Raw genomic sequence first — 18,258 nt, 5'->3', positions numbered from 1 at the left:
TGTACCTGAAGTACAAATGGCTGCCGAGCGAAAGAAAGCAGAAAACAAGGTGCTGGGGTTTGGGTAACAAGCACCGGAGGAGCTTAGGAGGAGTGGGTGTTGGCCAAAGCGCTGGGGAGGCTGAATAGGTCACATTAAAGACTGGGAAAGTTTGGGGTGGCAGAGGGTTAGGGGACCTTCTGGAGCCCACTGGGTGGTGAGCCCCATGACGTCTGGGTCTATGTGTCCGTGTGTCTTTCCCAGGCTTCTGCATAACACCTGGCACCCAGCAGGCTTGCAATATAGGTGTGATGAGCGTGAGTGGGTCAGAGCCTTGCCCTGGCAGCTAGGGGAGGTTCGGGAGCTCTCAGGGTAGAAGGCCAAGCTGTCCTCAGGTCAGAACCATCCTCTTACTGAGGTGGTACGAGATAGTGGTGCTTGGGCTTTCCAAAGTCCTGAAGACCGGGACTCAGATTCTGGCTCTATCATGAAGAGCTGTGAGATCTCAGGTACATCACTTAACGCCCCCCATCATAAAGCCATCTAATGATTAAAAGAAATTATACTTGTAAAGTGCTCAATAAGAGATCGCTCTTCATACTATTGGACAATGTTGGCAAGGTGCTTAAAGCTCTCTAAGGGATGAGCTTGAAGATCAGCAACCCCCATAGAATTCTCATTATCACTGACAGGGGAAAGGAACCTCTTCGGTGTCCTCAGTGTCCCTTGACTAAAGCAGTCAGGGTCGTGTGTTGTTTTAATTCACACCTCTGACCCTGACCGCAGCGCCAGGGCAGCCGGGACTCGTGACCCGTATAATATTAAGATTCTAACAAGTAGGAAAGCACGCCGGTGTCATAGGAGCCAATTTCATCTAACAGGGAAGGAGCCGAGGGAGGAGACTGTAGCCTCCCAGGGGCTCCATGCCTCTGACACCCTCCGGGGAGGGGTGGTGGCCGAGCCCTCCTCCCGAGCCCTCCTCCCCTGCCCCGTGGGGGTCCAAGCTCAGCGGCCCTGACGAGCAGCCTCCCTGTCATCCGTGGCAACCGGACTGAGAACACAGCAAAAATATAGTAACCTTTTGGCCTTCCCGGGCCCCACTCGGCCCTTCCTACCTTCATGCCTTTGCACGTGCTGTCCCCTCTGCTGGAATGCTCTTTCTCCCACTTCTCCACTGTGCGTGTTTCTGAGCTTCTGCAAAGACCTTTCACCGGTCAAGTCCTCTGTGAGGCCTTTCCCGTCAGCTCCCCGGGGCAAAGTTAGTCACTGCTGCACTTGAATAATTGCCTTTAGCCCACTGTATGATGATCGCTATCTCCCCCTATCCTGGGAGCTGCTCTCAGGCAGGGACCCAGTCTTATTAGACATTGAGCCTCCAGTGTCCAGACCAGTAACAGGCAGAGGGGATATTCAGCGTCCGTGTATGAAACAGATGAGTGAACCAGCACGGGAAGAAGGCGGACTTGCTCCCTGAGCCTTGCCGACTGTTCTGGTTCATCAACCACAAATGCTGGGAAGCTGCTACCTCGGAGGTGCCCGCAAGTGAACGATACCCGGCCAGAGAGCTCACAGCTTAGAGGGAAAGGCTACAGGAAAAGGAAAAAGCCTCTATTAAAAAGTAGTGTGTCTTCAGCACTGCAGTCTGTCAACTGTTTTAGTAAAGAGCTCAGATGCTGGAGCAAGAAAAAAAAAAAAAAGTACCCGTCGGGTGGTAAGAGAAGCCAGGGGAGCCTTCCCTAGGGAGGAGGGACTTCAACTGGATTTCGAAGAATGGCCAAGCCATCCCAGTAAAAGAGGACCTGGGCCTTCCAGACAGGGGCTTTGCACTGGGACTTACAGTCAAGTCAGTCAGATGCAAATCTCGTCCACCATTAAAAACCTCCAGAGAAGGAAACGCTTCAGTCTCACCCAGATAATGTGTGCTGTCTCTAAGGAGGCTTCTGGTGCGGGCCGCCATTCTGAGTGGATGTCATCAATCCACAGATTAATGTGCTCCCAGTTAATGGAGAGGGAGGAGAGGCAGGGTCCCTGAAACTGGCTGGTTGTTCCCTCATGGTAGGGATGTAAAGCCCTTATCCTCCTGGGGGGCAGGTCCCACCCCCCATTGCTTCGGGGACCGGTGTCTCGTGAGGCATGCGGTGGAGGCCACGGGGTGAGTGGCAGCCTCTGGCATGGCCTTGGGGACAGGTGTGTCACCAGAACATTCCTGGCACCACGTCTGAGTGCTCATGGGAGCAGTCCAGCTTGTCCATGCCTCTAGCTTGTCTACGCCTCACACCAGATGATTCCTGAGGACAGAGTCAAAATAGGCCTGGCCCCTGGACAGCCCACGATTTGGTCAGGGCTACTTTTAGCACAATCGGAACGGCTCGAGGCCAGGGACGGGGAGAGGAATCCAGCGAGGTGGCGGTGAGCCATCAGGCTGTGGCAGCTGCTCCCTGATCACTATTTGCAGGAACTCCTCTGGAGTCGGGAGGGAAGGGCACAGACAGCAGCCCTCTAGAAGAGAAAGAGAATGGACCAGAAAATTGCAGCTCCTTTTCGGGGCCAGCAGGGAGCCTCAGGTGACTGGGCAGTGCTGCCTGGTGGTTAACAGCATGGCCTTTGCAGAGGTCAAGTCCTGCACCCACCACTTAACCAGCCGTGTGACCTTGGCAATTTACTGTTTGATGTATGCCATCCTCAGTTTCCTGGGCTTAACACAGAAATAAGAAGATGGTGATTACTCCTTGGACTTCGGGGATGATTGAATGAATGATGCAGGCAAAGCACGTGTGCTGCACTGACTCACTTTGCACCACATGGTGAAGCCTCCCAGACACGGTATCGTTGAATATTTAGTCTCTGGGGAAGGGAATTGCAGGATTTATACTGAGTAGGCGTTTCACAACACCACAGTTGGCATCAGGAAGCTCCTCTGACGTCTAACCAAACTCTTTCCCTGACACCTCCCTTTTGGCCCTGTAACTCAAGTAAGTCTCTTCCGGGCTAAATTGAAGCTGAAGGCATCTCTCAGTTTGACCTATGGGTTCCCCCTAGGGTCCCGGGTCTGAAAGCAGCTCAGCCAGGCCGGTCCATGGGCCCCTGGTCACGTCTTTCACTCAAAGCCCACCCAAGATGGTGCACCCACCTCCTAGCCCAGGCAGACCAGCAGGAGGCCGGCCACGTGCCGGAGGGACACAGCGCATGGGAAGCAGCAGCCTGCAGGTGTGAGTTGGAGCCGCCGCTGGAGCGGGGCCTGGAGCTGGCTTTCCCACTTTCCTGCGCTGAGCTCAGCCACACCCTCCTTCCCTTCTCGCTCCTGACCAACTGTGGACACGTGATCTGCTGCGGCCACGGCTTGACAGCGGGGCCGCTGCTCTAGAAGGGCCAGAGACCAGCCGGAGGGAGCCAGCCAGGATGGTGAGGGGCCCTGAAACAACCACATTTCATCACATCGAAGACGCAGGGCCCACCCTGACACAAGTCACCCAAGGACCCTCCCTTTCCTGCTGTAGCTGCCCTGGCTTATAGGTCCCACTCTTCCATTTCTCTCTCTTTTCAACTCCCCTCCCCACTTACAATTGTGCACACACAGAAAAGCACAAAGAACTGAAATGCATAGCGTGGTGTAGTATCACAAACACCCAGGTGACCAGCCACCAGGTCACAAAATAGAATTCTACCAGCACCCCAGCAGCCCCTTTTCTGCCCCCTCCCAATCACTTACTTCCAAAGATATCCTCCCCAAAGATAACCTGATGTTTATGGTAATTACTCTTTTTGCTTTTCCTAATAGTTTTACTATCTATGTTACATCCTTAACCATTATGGTTTAGTTTTGCTTGGTTTTGGACTCTACATAAATGGAATCATATAGCATGTAGTATTTCACTCCACAGTATGCTGTGAGATCCACTTACGGCTGTTCTATGTAACAATCACATTCATGTTCATTGCCATATAGTTTCTCATTGTAAAAGTCTGCTGCCTTCCCGTTCTTCACCCTCCTGCAATTACAAAACCACTCTCCCTGCCTCTGGCTGCTTCTTCAATCCATCCTTCTCATGGCAGCAAGACGGGTCCTTCTAACCTGCTCCCAACCCCTTAAGTCCCCCCCATGAGCTCTGAGCCCTCACCCTACCCAGGATTCCACACACTACAAGGATGATCTGTTGTTTTTCACCCCAACCAGACAGGCTGCAATGTCTGAGAAAAGGGTCCACACCTGTCTTTTCATCCCCACCTCACTGGCGCCGAGGAAAATGCCTGGCCCGGGCCGAGCGTTCAGTATGTCTTCGCTGAATCAGAGGAGCCTAGGGGGTAACTGGTACTTGTCACCAGTCCCTCTGTGTGTGTTTGTGGGGGTGAAGATGGATAGGAGAAGGTGGGGGAATTCTAGCTTGTATCAGGCTGCCTACGTATTGACAATGCTATTCCCACAACTGATTGTTTCAAGCATATTTGTGGGGGAAGGGGGACGGGGAGGGGGTACCTTCTACACATGAGAAAACTGAGCCCAGAGGCATTAAACACTGGCCCCAGGTTATATGGGGGGTAGATGGCAGAGCTGGGACCCACCCCCCCCGTATCTTTAACCACATCCATTCCACCTCTGTCAGCTACTGTGCTTTTTAACATATTGTTGCTCCTCCCCATAGGAAGGTATGATTACCTCCATTTTATGAAGAGGAAATTGACATCAGAGAAGTTAATTGACCCGCTCAAGGTCATACAGTCAGTAAAAAATGGAGCAGGGCTCAATCTCAAGTCTGTCTGCCTCCAAAGCCTTGTTCCTTCTACTGTACCAGGCTGCCCTGAAGGAACTAATCTTTCCTACAGACCAAACATCCCCAGCCTTTAACCATTCATCACGTGACACGTTTCCTTTCGGAGTCATTTGAACAGACATTTCCCCATCCTGGCCGCCCTTCTCTGGACACGACTTGCTGAAGGACCTTTTGATATCGGATGCTCGGTCCTGGACGCACTATGCTGGATGTGTCTGGCCAGCAAGATGGGCGAGGCCCCCTCCCCTCTATTGAGTCGCCTAGTCCCCAACCCCTTGCGTGTGTGTTTGTGTAACAGCACTTGAGCACATCACGGGTTGACTGCTCGCAGTATGTGTATGATTTATTCCCTGGATTAATTTGTCAGCCCTTTGGGTGCCGAAATCATGACTCCTACCCGAAGCTTAGGTGTTAGCAGACAGTTTAGTTAAAGATCTGTGTTCTGGTAGAGAGAAGCCCCCAGGATTCAGGAAGAACAAAGAAGAGATCTTCCTCTACTTTCAGGTAACAGAACTAGACCTGGGTAAACGCTGAGACTGGAGAGCACAGACTTTGTCAGCTTCTCCCTTTTTGGTGCCTTGTTGACTCTCCCCAGCACCCCCTCTCACAAATCCCTGGGGTCTTCATGTTATCCTACAGTCAGCTTCCTGAACTGGAGGCCTCTGGCCTCTAGGGCTTCACGGTCAAACCCCCTGCAACTATGTTCATGATGGAGGTAAAGCTTTCATCAGATTCTCAAAAGGGTCAAGGACCTAGAAGAGGTTGAAAACAATTGCTAGGAACCTTTCCTCGGGCGCCCCAGTCTGGCTCACCTCCTCAAAATGCTGTGCTTAAAAATGTTCTAATCTTGGGCTTCCCTGGTGGCACAGCAGTTGAGAATCCGCCTGCCGATGCAGGGGACGCAGGTTCGTGCCCTGGTCTGGGAAGATCCCACATGCCGCGGAGCGGCTGGGCCCGTGAGCCATGGCTACTGAGCCTGCGCGTCCAGAGCCTGTGCTCCGCAACGAGAGAGGCCACAACAGTGAGAGGCCCGCGTACCGCAAAAAAAAAAAAAAAAAAAAAAAAAAAAAAGTTCTAATCTTCATCTTCTACCGATAATAAGCACTGGCAGTCTTCCCACGAAAGTGATCTTAGCTGAGTGGGTGTAGAAAAGCAAGGTTTGGGACTAATTCATACCTAAGCTGTGAAGGAGTGATGGCCTCAGGGTCTCGCTGGAGGTATTTTGACAAGGATTGGATAATTTCAAGTGGGTCTCTGATGAGTGAGATTTCAGATAAGGTGATGAAGTTAAAGGAAAAAAAGAGCAGACAAGATATTCTGGAACAAGGATGGTTCAGTCTCCCTAGGCCATTATCTTGCTTTTCAAGGTTTCTTACTTCTCTCCACAGATTCCCTAGAAGTGTCAAGGTTTCTCTCAGCGTTTTCCAAGGCAGGGCAGACTGTGGGGATTCCTGGAGGGAGACTGGGGGTATTTGTAGCAGCAGCTGTGTCTGTATCAGGACAAAGTACCTTCACATCCATCATCTTATTCTAGCTGGGTATCGTGATTCCCATTTTACAGCAGAGGAAACTGAGGCTTAATGAGGTCAAGCAATTCACTGCAGGTCTGCTGGCTACGTAGAGGGGGCAGTGAGACGCAGATCGAGATCCTGCCTCCGAGTACCATGCCCTTTCCACAGACTGTCTCTCTCTGCTGTAAGAGCCACCACTGTTCTAAGTCAGCTGTCGATGAAGCCGGTACATGGGCCTCTGACAGGGACAGATGCACGCTTCCTTCAGAGCTTAATACAATGCTAAGCACAGGGAAGGGGGCAAGAGTGTTTGCCGAGTGACTGAAGGCAACACCACGGGTGCAGAGGCGACCAGCTGGATCTCACCTCCACAAGCCTTCCTTGGCCGGGAGCCTGTGTGCAGGGCACACGCTGGACCCGGGTGTGCAGCAACCCTGTTTCTTCCAGCAGGGATGAGCCCAGCATGTGAGGCTCTAGCCCTGTGGGTGAGGATAGCTGGAAAGCTGACAAAGAATCTCAAAGATAAGGACGGGCTCAGAATCGTGGGGGGTACGCGAATGTGTGTAGCAGCGCCACTCAAGGCCCCAAAGTTGAAACAACCCAAGTGTCCATAAACCGATGAACGGATAAACAAAACGTGGTCTATCTACACAGTGGGATACTGTCCAGTCATACACAGAAATGAAGCACTGCTATATGGTACAATATGGATGAACCCTGAGCACATCACGCGAAATGAAAGAAGTCAGTCACAAAAGACTCCATATCGTATGATTTCATTCATGTGAATTATCCAAAATAGGCAAACCCATTGAGACAGAAAGTGGATCACTGGCTTCTAGAGGCAGGGGAGTGACGGCTAAGGGTACAGGGTTTCTTTCCAGGGTGATGAAATATTCTGGTATTAGATAGTGGTGATGATTGCAGAGCTTTGTAAATATACTTGAAACCTCTGAATTGTACAGTTAAAAAGAGTGAATTTTACGGCATGGGAGTTATATTTCAATACCCAAAGAATCAAGCAGAGAAGGCCCCTGGTGTTTCTGTGTACTCAGCTTTTGTGACTATAGCCACGAGGGCCCTGGAGCAAAGGTCCTCAGCTCTGTGGGGCAGGGGTGAGATGGCCGCAAGCGGAGTGCAACTGTGACCCTGGCTAGATGCGTGCCAGGCTTGGGGATGTGATGGATACGGAAGGAAGAGGAGGGATGAGATAGTAAGACAGCCTCCCTGTATCTAAAACTAGGGCCAGGCTATCAAAATCCTGCAGCTGTCCCAGGACGGGGCTCTGGGCCTCAGCTGAGGGTCAGGGTCCCCCTTTGCTTTACCTAGACTTTGCATGGGAGCCGAGAGATGCTGCGGTTTCTTGCGTCAGTGCAGAGGCAGTAACAGCCTAGTGGGTGAGACATTAGAGGCTCAAGCCACACAGACCTGGGTTCAAATGCTGCGGGACCTTGGGGAATGCGTTACCTTCACGGAGCCTAGTTTTGTTATTGGTAAAATGAGGATCATTTCACCCGCTGGCTGGGCGGGTGAAACGAGATGATGCAAGGAAGATGCTTGGCTCGCACCGGGGGCACGGAAGTAGTTAAGGGAGGCGGGGCTCCTTTGATGCTGGCAGGGCCGCTGGGGCTTGGTTTTCTTCTCTAGGTTCCCCCCACCCCCAGAAAATACTCTGTAAACTTGCTCCTGTGCTTGGGTAACAGCAGCACAGAGAACAGTCACATTTTTGACGGAAATAAGCAGAATCACCCAGGCAGGACAGGGGGAGGCTGGGATCTGCACAAGAGGGGATGAGGGCAGAAGCGGGGGTTGAGCTGCGCCCCTCCCTCTCTCCTCCATGGAGAGGACCCTCTGCCAGGGTTTCTCACCCTATCTGGATTTGTAATGGAATGATTGCTTCCAGCAGGAGTTTAGCTGCTTTCAGTCAAAATGCGGTGGCAAGAAAATCTCACTGGATTCTTCAGGGACCCAGAAGCAAGGAACTAATGGATGAAACCATCCCAGTCTCACTGCAGCCTAACAGCAAAAAGGCTCCAGGGTTTAGCCTCCATCTCGGGAGCACGCTGTCACCTGAATACATTTCTATAGCTGCTAGTGCAGCTATAGAAATGCTAGAACAGTGGAAACGACAAGAAGCCTCAGACACAGGGCAAAAGGGATCAAAGAATACGAACTTCTGCCTGAGGGAAAGAAGAAAACAGGAAACCCAGCCTCTACAATAGAAGTTCTAATAACCGATCTCTATTAAACAAGTCTGCAGATTATACCACGCTCTCCCTTTCTGCTGTCAACCATTAGAACTGCTGTCTACAGTATCCTGAAGGCTTGAGATGAATAGGTTACTTTGTAGAATGTTCATTAGCCAATTTATGTGCTTGTCAGAAAGTTAGCAGTGTTGGTGTCGACTAGTTTATGCCAGATATATGTGTTACTGTAATTATGTAACTTTATTCTGTAAACCAATAAAATATGAGTGCAAAAAGCAAGAGTTGTTGCTAAGAAAACTAAGTGGAGTGCTTTGGAAAGACTCCAGACTCAAATTTGCTTAAAAGTGAGATCAGGTGAGACAAGTACAAGAGACTGGGATACACAATAAAAGTCTAGAAATATCCTGCAGACACATTACTTCCCAAAAGCCAAAGTTCTTACTCCATTCTAAATCAAGATGAAATTTATAGATCTTATAGAAGTTTGTGCAAGTGAAATGACAAACTTTAATCAGAAAATGACCTTGTCCTTATATCAAAACATGAGCAAACAAATATATTATGTATGTCTTTTAAATCAAAATAAAATGTATCTTACATGTACCCCTATGTTCATAGCAGCACTATTCACAATAGCCAAGACACGGACACAACCTAAATGTCCATTGGCAGATAAATGGATAAAGAAGATGCAGTACACACACACACACACACACACACACTGGAATACAACTCAGCCATAATAAAGGCTGAAATAATGCCATTTGCAGCAACATGGACGGACCTAGAAATTATCATACTAAGTGAAGTAAGTCAGAAAGAGAAAGACACATACCATATATCACTTGTATGTGGAATCTAAAATATGACGCAAATGAATATATCTATGAAACAGAAACAGAATCACGGATGCAGAGAACAGACTTGTGGTTGCCAAGGGGGGTGGGGGTGGGGGAGGGAAGGATTGGGAGTTTGGGGTTAGCAGATGTAAACTAGTATATATAGGATGGATAAACAACAAGGTCGTACTATATAGCACAGGGAACTATATTCAATATCCTGTGATAAACCATATTGGAAAAGAATATGAAAAAGAATGTAAATATATCTATGTATAACTGAGTCACTTTGCTGCACAGCAGAAATTAACACAACATTGTAAATCAACTCTACTTCAATAAAATAAATTTAAAAAATAAAATGTATCTTTTTAATGGTTGTTTCTTTCTTCAATCAACTTTTCCAATTAAACAATCAACAAATGAGTTGTCTCACCTGCACTGGATATGAGAACATCGACCGATATTGAGATCTGCCCTTTTTCATACCTTTTCTAAGGCTGAACAGCTACTGCATGCCTAATACAACGTTGCCACAGAGCGGGGTTCTCCAAGAACTACAGTCTCAGACTTGTTCCTCAGAGCAACAATGAAAACAAGAGTGACTCAGAGTGATCAAATATTTGGGAAAAGCTTCAAACCATGCCCCTCTTGCAAATTCATGATGCCCCCCTCGTATACTAAGGGTAAAGAAATAAGCTAAACTTCGTATAACCAGATTTTCCCAAATCTGTTTCATCGGGGTACCCTTTCTTGGAAGCAATACCTATAACATCCTGTAAAGGTACCCACTTTGGGAAGCAATGCTTTGGGGCCCAGAGAAGAGGTATCATGTATGATCGCTATTCTTAAACAATTTACACCTGAGTCAGAGATCTACACCATGTAGATTTGACACACACATATACACACAGAACAGGTAAGTAACAGTATTAGTCAATGTATTCTTAGGGTCAAATGATGGGAGGATCAGGAGGTATTACAGATCAGAACAACAGATCAGCCATCCACCTCTAAATAACTTTCACAGATGTTGGGCCTTGGCCTCAAAAACTTGCTCTTGGTCTGCTGTTCTAGAAAGTTCACATTTCTTGAGTGTGATTGTGCATGGCTCTTTACATACGTTATCTCATTTAGCTTTCTCAACCATGGAAAATGGGTATTATCTCCTTTTTCAGAGAAATAAAGTGATTGCCCAGCTAGTAGAAGGGCCTCAATTCATACTCCTGTCTGTCTGGCTTGAAAGCCTGTCTTCTTTCCACTGCGCCCTGTTACCAAGAGCCTTCACAGGCTTTTTCCTGAGCTGGGGTTTAGGGGAATTGTGTGCCCACCCGTATCTGGGGAGCCAGCCTTGGCCTGCAGGGGACAACTGCGTCATGCTAAGTCCCTAGAGCCTGGACTTCTCCCCATCTTCTTCCTCCCCCTCTTCCAGAAGTTCTGAGTTCTGACTTTAAAGGCCCACGGGTCACTCTCTCGTCCTCTCTCCATGGCCTCTGTGGGGAAGGCATTAAGTGGGGGAGGACTTGCCAATGTCAAGTGCTTTATCAACAGTATCCACACTGAGTGCAGTCTGAGCCGCAGAGGGCCCAGGGTGGGTGACGGCCTCACTCACACTGCTCAGCAAGTCCCCGCCATCGTTCCAGGTCCTTCTGCAGCTCTAACCTGGGTCCTTCTTTACCCTCTGCTTTGTGCTCAGCTGTCACACCCTCTCTTCCCTGCCTCTACCTTCTTCTGCCTTCCCACGTCTGGCTGGAGGTGGCCGTGGAGTGGAAGGAAAAGACCCTGAGCCTTTGAGGGGGCTCCGCAGGAGCGGGGCGAAAGGCAGGGCAAGAGGCAGGACGTGAACTGAGTCCAAGGTCAGAGGAGGGATGGATAGTGTGACCCTCTGTCTCAGGCTGAAGACTTAACTCAGGGGTGAGTTGCCATTGGGTGCGGGAGGGAGGCACCGGAAGCGAGTCAGTGGGGGGCACTGGCCTGGACACCAGGCTCCTCTCCTTCCTATACTTGCCTTTTCTCGCCTCAGAAGTAAGGGTGTAGGTGTGTTCACATCAGTCTTCAAACATTCACAGGATAGGGGTAGGGAAAGGAAGAGAAGCGAGGGAACGAACATTTAATAAGAGACCCAGTGTGCTAGGGTCTTTGCACGCATCTCACTGCTCCGTCATGATCGCCACAAGAGGTGAATATGGCCAGATCACAGAGGAAGAGGGAAAGCCTAGATGTGAAGCTGGGTTTGGTTGCCTCAAAAGCCCATGAGCTTTGCACCAAACCCACAGCCCTACAGTTACACAGCAACACAGCATAACACGTGGCCTCCTCTAGGTCCATGGCTGGGGCCGGGGAGGTAGCCTAGATGCCCCCAACTTGGGTATTACAGCTCAGTGCACAGAGACAGACCCTCCCCTACAGAGGCCATCTTCCCGGCGCTGGGGCTGGGAGCTCCACAAAGACACCGGGCTCTCAGGGCCACCAAGTCCACCTGAGCCCTCTGGCTCTCTAACAACGTGGAAGAGAGAACAGGCAGGAGACCTGGGCATCCCCACCGCGAGCTCCAGATACTGAGTCCAGAGCAAGAGGCCAAGGCTGGGCTTGGCTTCGTCGCTAGGCTCCGGGAGTCTCTCCAACCTCCTTTCCTCACTTTAACCCTCAGCCTTCCAGCGCTTTCTCTCCAAATTTGGTTATTGTTTGCTCGCAAGGTGGTGCCTTCAGGATGTGCTTCCTCAGCAAATGCTGGGGCGGCCCCGAGTCCTCATTCCCCAGAGAAGGTGGGGAGGGTGTACATACCGGTGGGGGGCGCAGGGCTCAGGCCACATCCAGCACCTCAGAGCACTTCTGGCCATCTGCTGGGGGGCAGGAGATCCTAAGATCCCCAGATCCTAGGACCACCTGGGCCTGGGCGCCCTGGCTCTTGGAGGCACTTCCATTTCAAATAAAGGGCTGATGATTGACTGATTTATTAGTTCCCACGATCTGCTGGCTTTCTCTCCTTGTCTCTGAAGGAAGAGTCCACAGCCCCCAAGAGCTTGCAGACCACTGGGAGCCCGCCTGTGCTCAAAGAATCTACCTACACACACACACACACACACACACACACACACACACACACACACACACACACACACACCCCACACACACACACCCCCACACACACAGAGTCACTGGCTTTCTTTATTGCTCCAGCCCTTGAATGATACTAGGAGGTTGCAGTGTTGAAGTCACTCCTGATATTCAAGGCCTGTCTGCTGCAACTTACACCGCACACGTCACGGTAGGTGCACAGGGCAGGTGCTTTATAAACATACTTAAATCTGAGGTTGTGTCGTCATTTTACGAAAGAGGCTCATGAAAGCAACTGCTCTGCGTTTCTGAGCTTGGCTGGTTACGTGAGGCCAGGATTTCGGCCTGGTTGCTCCTCCGGGGGTGTGGGCTCAACCACGGGTCCCCAGTCCGTGCCTCCTCTGGTTGCCCTGATCAGAGGGAAACGGACGCACACCCTCTGCTTTCCCCAGCACTGAGGACTCGGGAAGCAGAAGAGTCCTGATGGAGAATCAGCATTTTCTTCCACGGGAAAGGGCAGAGGCGAGCATGGCTGACCGCGGGAGGAGGTTCTGAACCAGTAAGCACAGCCCTGGCTCCCACGGAATCTCACCCAGTCCCTGAAACCACCCTGTCCACTTGCCCAGTACTGCGTTCTCTCCAGAATGTGTCTGTCCCCATTCCCTCATCGATGTCACACTTTTTTGAGGCAGCCGCCGCAAGCCCTGGAACTCCCAGCTGTAGGTCCCATTTAAGCCTCCCTCTGCTCTGGCCTCCGGAAGATGGTATCCCTATCAGAGGGCCTCTCTTGGAGGCCACATCCTCTGCAGATCTAGGGATGATGGTCTGGTGCCCAAGGGCTTATTCCTACCCCACGCTGCAACTCCACACCCCAACACACACACACACACTCACCATGAGATGCTGGAAGAGCCAAGAACGCATTATATTGGTGGCATGCTTGGGCAAGACTCCTCGTTTGTTCTTGGACTTCTTATCCTCATTGTCCAGGAGGGAGGTGAGGTCAAGGTTAACCTTCAGGGCACGTGGAGAAAAAATCAGCATCAGCAGCCTGGCGGGCCAGCGGCTAGGGACCTGTTGCCATAGAGACGGCAGCCTCTCGCTGCCAATCCCCTTTCCCAACTCATTCTGAGGGCCCGGGGGGAGGTTACCTTTCCTGTCCCCCCAGCGCCAGCCTCTCAGAATGGGAGAAGGGGAAGAGAGAGGAGACAGAGGAAACAGGGTCATGCAAAGGGCACAGGAGAGAGAGATCTGCCGTAAACCAGCCAATAGTTATTAGCATTCCTGGGATACGTTAGAGTCTGCACAGCGCTTTCCTCTCCACTACCGTGGTCAGCCCTCACATCAGCTCTGTAGGCTGGTGGGGCTGTGTGCAGCTGGTGTTAATCCCGCGTCTATGGATAAAAACTCAGAGGCTCAGAGAGGTTAGGTGACTTATCCGAGGTGGCAGAGTTAGTGTCAGATCTCGGGCCTCTGACTTCAGATCTTCTCACTCCCACCCTGACCCCCTTGTGTACGCTCTACCCCACTGAGCTACAGAGTGGCTCGGAGTGTAGACCAGGAATAGGAAGTGCAGGATCCCTCGGTGTAACCCCGAGAGGCAGCAAAATCCCAGTTGATAAAACCTTTCCAACACCCACCTTCTTTTCTGTCGAGTGGGGGGTAATGATACCCCTTAGCGGAATCATGAGGACGTAAGGAGTTACTGGCGTAAAGTGCCCAGCAGGCAGTAAAGCGTTACAGTTGCCCCCCCGCAAACCCATGCACACACCTACACTGTACACACACACACTCACCTGTGTGTTCTGGATCTGGATGGCTCCCTGGGGGATTGCTTGGGTGACCACCTGACCCTGGGAGGTTACCATGGTAACCGGCTGGTATAAGGCTCCACCTGAGGAGACAACCACTGTTGGAGTCCCCTGCCATAGGGGTGGGTTCCCAATGCCCTTGGCACTCACGTGTAAACACCCTCTACTCTGGAGGCATTCAGCCCCTGTGGAGGAGGGGTGGGATGGGGATGGGGTCCAGAGGATAGAGTCTCTCTGTGTGTTTGGCGGAAGGGTCTCTGACGGGCTTACGAGACTTTGACCCAAATTTGTTCCAAACCACCATTATCAGGCCTTGCTAACCATCTATAAGCTTACAGGACACTTTAGTCAAGAAACAAACGCAGCTGGAAGCCCCTCCCTCGGCAGGGGGCACCTCTCCCATTTGGCTAGGACGTTTTGTTCAGTGCCCTGCCCCCCAACCCTGGAATTCCCTCAGGGCCACCCTCCTCCCAGGGGTGTTCCCCACAATCCGCTGCACAGACCTGACACCACTTGTGAGTTGACAGTTGTCATGGCGATGTTGCCCTGCTGGAGCGCTGAGGCTGGGACCACAATCCCCTGGGGGTTATTGGAGACTCCAGACATGGAACTGGGGGAATTCTGCAGGAGGTCCTGGCAGTAAGGGAGGCGTGGTTTGTGACAATGCCACCAAGAGCTTAGATGCCACGGCCCCAAAATTTCTCCTCTCCCCTCCCCCTTCCTGCCTTCCCTCCTCCCTTTTCCTGCTCCTCCCGGACCCAAAGCCAGGAAGCAATTCTCATGGCTCCCTGGAAAGCGTGAATAAGAAGGCGCAATCTGAAAAAAAAACCAACCGACGATAGTCATGCATTTAGCCATTCCACTCCCCTGCAAACCTGAGACATAAATTATCCCATAAACCAGTGGCCCCCACCTTGGCTCCACTTTGCAAGTTCCAGTGTTGGTACCTAGGTTCCATCCCGGGCGATTCTAATTTAATTGGTCAGGGGTGTGGCCAGGGCTTTAGAGGGTGGGGGCGGGTGTTGAAAGCTCCCCAGGTGATTCCAACCCGAGGCCAGGGCTGGGAACCAGGCTTCACCTGCTCCGCACCTCCTCATCCTTCACACTCTGTTGTCTCCAGATGCCCCACCCCCACCCCAGGGCCTCGCTTCCCCGTACCTGTATCGAAGCACTTATTACACCAAGATCCACAGAGAGTGGCCTCCGACATATTCTCTTTGTATCCTTAGCACGTAGTTTAGGGCCTGACACATCCCGGCTACTAAAATATTTGCTAAATAATAATAAAAAATAGCCGCCTGGCCTCTTCATAACCTGTCTTCCAGGAATCTCACATGAGCCTCCCCTCAGCCAGCCTCGGGCACATTTCATCGGCTGTTTCCTTTCCCTCAGGCCCCCAACACAGAGCCCACCACGGAGGTCCCCTCCGCCCCACACCGTCACCGCCTGCCCGTTTCCCCCAGACAATCCAAAGCAGCTAAGAAAACCATTTTTCCCCCCGGTACCCTCATCATTGCCACCTAAGAGCTGGGCTAAGACCGCTTAGACTTGATTGTAGAGGAACAGGAGGGAGGCTCGGCCGTGGGTCTCCAAGAAGGGCAGCAAAGCCTCCCTGCTTGGCGGCCGGGCGCTCTGCTCTGCTCTCTGCTCTGCTCGGGAGGGCTTGTGAGGAAGGAATTGGGTGTGAGAGGTCGGGGTCTCCAGGCTTCATCTGGAGACAGCAAGGCAGGCGCGAATGAGGTGTAGTGGAGGGAGCCCGAGGAGACCCACCAGGGCCGCTTAGCACCCAGCCTCCGGTGCCCCCGAGCACAGGTCCACGTGTGAAAACAGGGCTTGAACCGGGTAACCTGCCCAAAAGGCCAGCTGGAAGGAATTAAGCAGGAAAACGGCCAAGGAAATAGGGGGAAAAGGAGGCCTCTGGCTTCCTAGCTTTGGTTTTAGGAGGAGCTTGGGCCTTCGGCTGCAGGAAGGTCTAGGGTGTGGAGTGAGGAGAGACGTGTACTTGGAGGAAACCTGGAGCCAGTGAAGGCACACAGGGAGCGAAAGACAAAGGAGAAGCATCAAAGGCCAGGGCACAGCCAGGGCGCGTCACCTCCCAGACCCCGGCACCCGGGAAGCCGGCCAAGCCTCTCCCGGAAAGAGGCAGTCGGTACTGACTTACACGTCTCGTTCGATTCAGCTGCTTTAAGCCCCCTTGGCATCTCCTCCGAGTTGCCTTTTCCACCCTCCTGTAGTGTCCGGCCCAGGGCTGGAGAAGCACGGGCTATAAATAAGCAGCAGCAGCGGGGCAGGAGTCTGGCTCCGCCTCCTCCACGCCCGGGCCGCCCATCTGGCTCCGCCCATCTGGCTCCGCCCATCTGGCTCCGCCCATCTGGCCCCCGCGAGGAGGCCTCGATCCCACACCTCTGCGGCTGTGACCTTGGGGAAGGGAGGGAGCGGCTCCTGCCTCGACTTTTCCTTTCTGGGATCGGTGAGGGCCTCCCCACCAGCGAGGTTTATTCTTTGAGTAGAACTCGTGGCCTTCTCATTTCTACAGCTCCGGGGTAACGCCGAGTCTGACCTGCAGAAGCCTAGAGACTGGAAGGGCCTTTACAAGCTATTTCAGCTCCCTGAGGTACAAATAAGGAACTGAGGCTTAGACATCCAAGCGACGTGCCCACGGTCCCCCAGCTGGGTAGCAGCAACAGGGCTAGAACACAGTCCTCCTTCCTCCACCAACACTGGACCCACACCCTGTGCCGAGACCTGGGCTGCAAGCTGCTCCTGGAATCACAACCGTTCAACAGCTGTTGAAGGCAAGTGAGCAGATACAAACAGCCCAAACCTGGAAGTACAGAGACAGCATGGGCACCCAAAGAATGAAGGTGGATTGAGAATTAGCACCTCATGCCTCAGTCTCCTCACTTGTAAGATGTGTCTGGCTCGGTGCTAACACCCAGGAATCCTCCAAGCCTGACTCTTCAGCTGTGAGTCTGCTCCAAACTTGAGCTCCCCTCGTCCCGAACTCCCAGCCAACCATTCTCCCAGGGTGTAAAGCAATACTGAGCTGACGTGAGGCTGAGGCAAACGTGGAAGGTAAATTTAATGGGGGGGGGGGGTCCATTCCATGCCACTCACCCTAAAAGTAATGGCAGTGACTTTGCAACAATCTCTGGTTTGGAATCACCCATGCAACAGTGCTCGTCATTGAATAAAGATATTTGGGAATTTCAAACGTAAAAAGTTGTCCCAGACTTTCTCCCCCAACCCCACCCCCGGAAAAAATATCCAGCAAGTTTAGAAAAACACAAGCAAAGCCAGTAAAATCAATATAAGATGTATGCCTTGGGATCCAACCAACACATTTTTACTAGCCAGAGGCAAAAGGATGAGCTATCCCCTGGATACTTCACCGGCTTATTCAAACCCTGGCTGGTCCTCAGACTTGTGGCTTGGCTAGCCTCCATGCCAGCTTCCCCAGTTTGTGTAACTAAAGGCAATTTATGCATTGGCTCAGACCCTTCTCTTTCCTACCCTCTCCTCCTACTCTAGATCTTTGCTGGGAGGTGCTAAGAGGCCAAGTTACATTAGTAAAGGAATGGGATGGAGAACTTCATGGGTAGAGACCATGGGCAGGGCCTGGGCTGGCCCCATCTTAGCTGGGACAAAGAGGGAAGCAAAATCTTGGCATCCCTGAGGTCTGGGGAAATGATATTCATCTCTTACATCTGTAAATATGAGCTGTTTCACAAACCTGCCTGAGAACTGGGGTGTTTTTTTGTTTTGTTTTGTTTTGTTTTTATTTATTATTGGCTACATCGGGTCTTAGTTGCGGCATGCGGGATCTTTCGTTGCAGCGTGCGAGCTCTTCGCTGTGGGGGCTTCTCTCCGGTTGTGGAGTGCGGGCTCCAGGGCGTGTGGGCTCTGTAGTTTGTGGCACGTGGGCTCTGTAGTCGAGGCACGCAAGCTCAATACTTATGGCATAGGGGCTTAGTTGCCCTTAGGCACGTAGGATCTTAGTTCCCTGACCAGGGATCGAACCCGTGTCCCCTGCATTGTAAAGCGGATTCTTTACCACTGGACCACCAGGGAAGTCCCCACTGGGG

The 18,258-nt window shown here is 51.7% G+C and overlaps 1 protein-coding gene across 13 annotated transcripts in view; it reads right to left on the bottom strand.

The window, feature by feature from the left end:
- The window catches only part of PKNOX2 (PBX/knotted 1 homeobox 2), a 262,542-nt gene that overhangs the window by 5,159 nt on the left and 239,125 nt on the right, over positions 1–18,258 (bottom strand). For 7 of the 13 annotated variants that reach the window (XR_010841494.1, XR_010841493.1, XM_059070703.2 and 4 more), the window contains 3 exons: positions 14,677–14,806; positions 14,159–14,256; positions 13,257–13,376 (listed from right to left, as the gene is read on the bottom strand). The exons of 2 other annotated variants lie outside the window; for them this stretch is intronic. Coding sequence is in view for 8 of the 11 variants with exons in the window: in XM_059070703.2 (XP_058926686.1) it covers positions 13,257–13,376; positions 14,159–14,256; positions 14,677–14,806 (348 nt within the window). In the remaining 3 variants the exon portion in view is untranslated. Of the gene's footprint in view, positions 1–13,256; positions 13,437–14,158; positions 14,257–14,676; positions 14,807–18,258 lie in introns of all 13 variants that reach the window. 4 more of the 13 variants (XR_010841492.1, XM_067039241.1, XM_067039243.1 and 1 more) reach the window with 1 other exon arrangement.

Source organism: Kogia breviceps, chromosome 7 (genome assembly GCF_026419965.1).
Source record: "Kogia breviceps isolate mKogBre1 chromosome 7, mKogBre1 haplotype 1, whole genome shotgun sequence".
Lineage (NCBI taxonomy): Eukaryota > Metazoa > Chordata > Mammalia > Artiodactyla > Physeteridae > Kogia > Kogia breviceps.
This window is presented reverse-complemented; position numbering and strand designations above follow the sequence as displayed.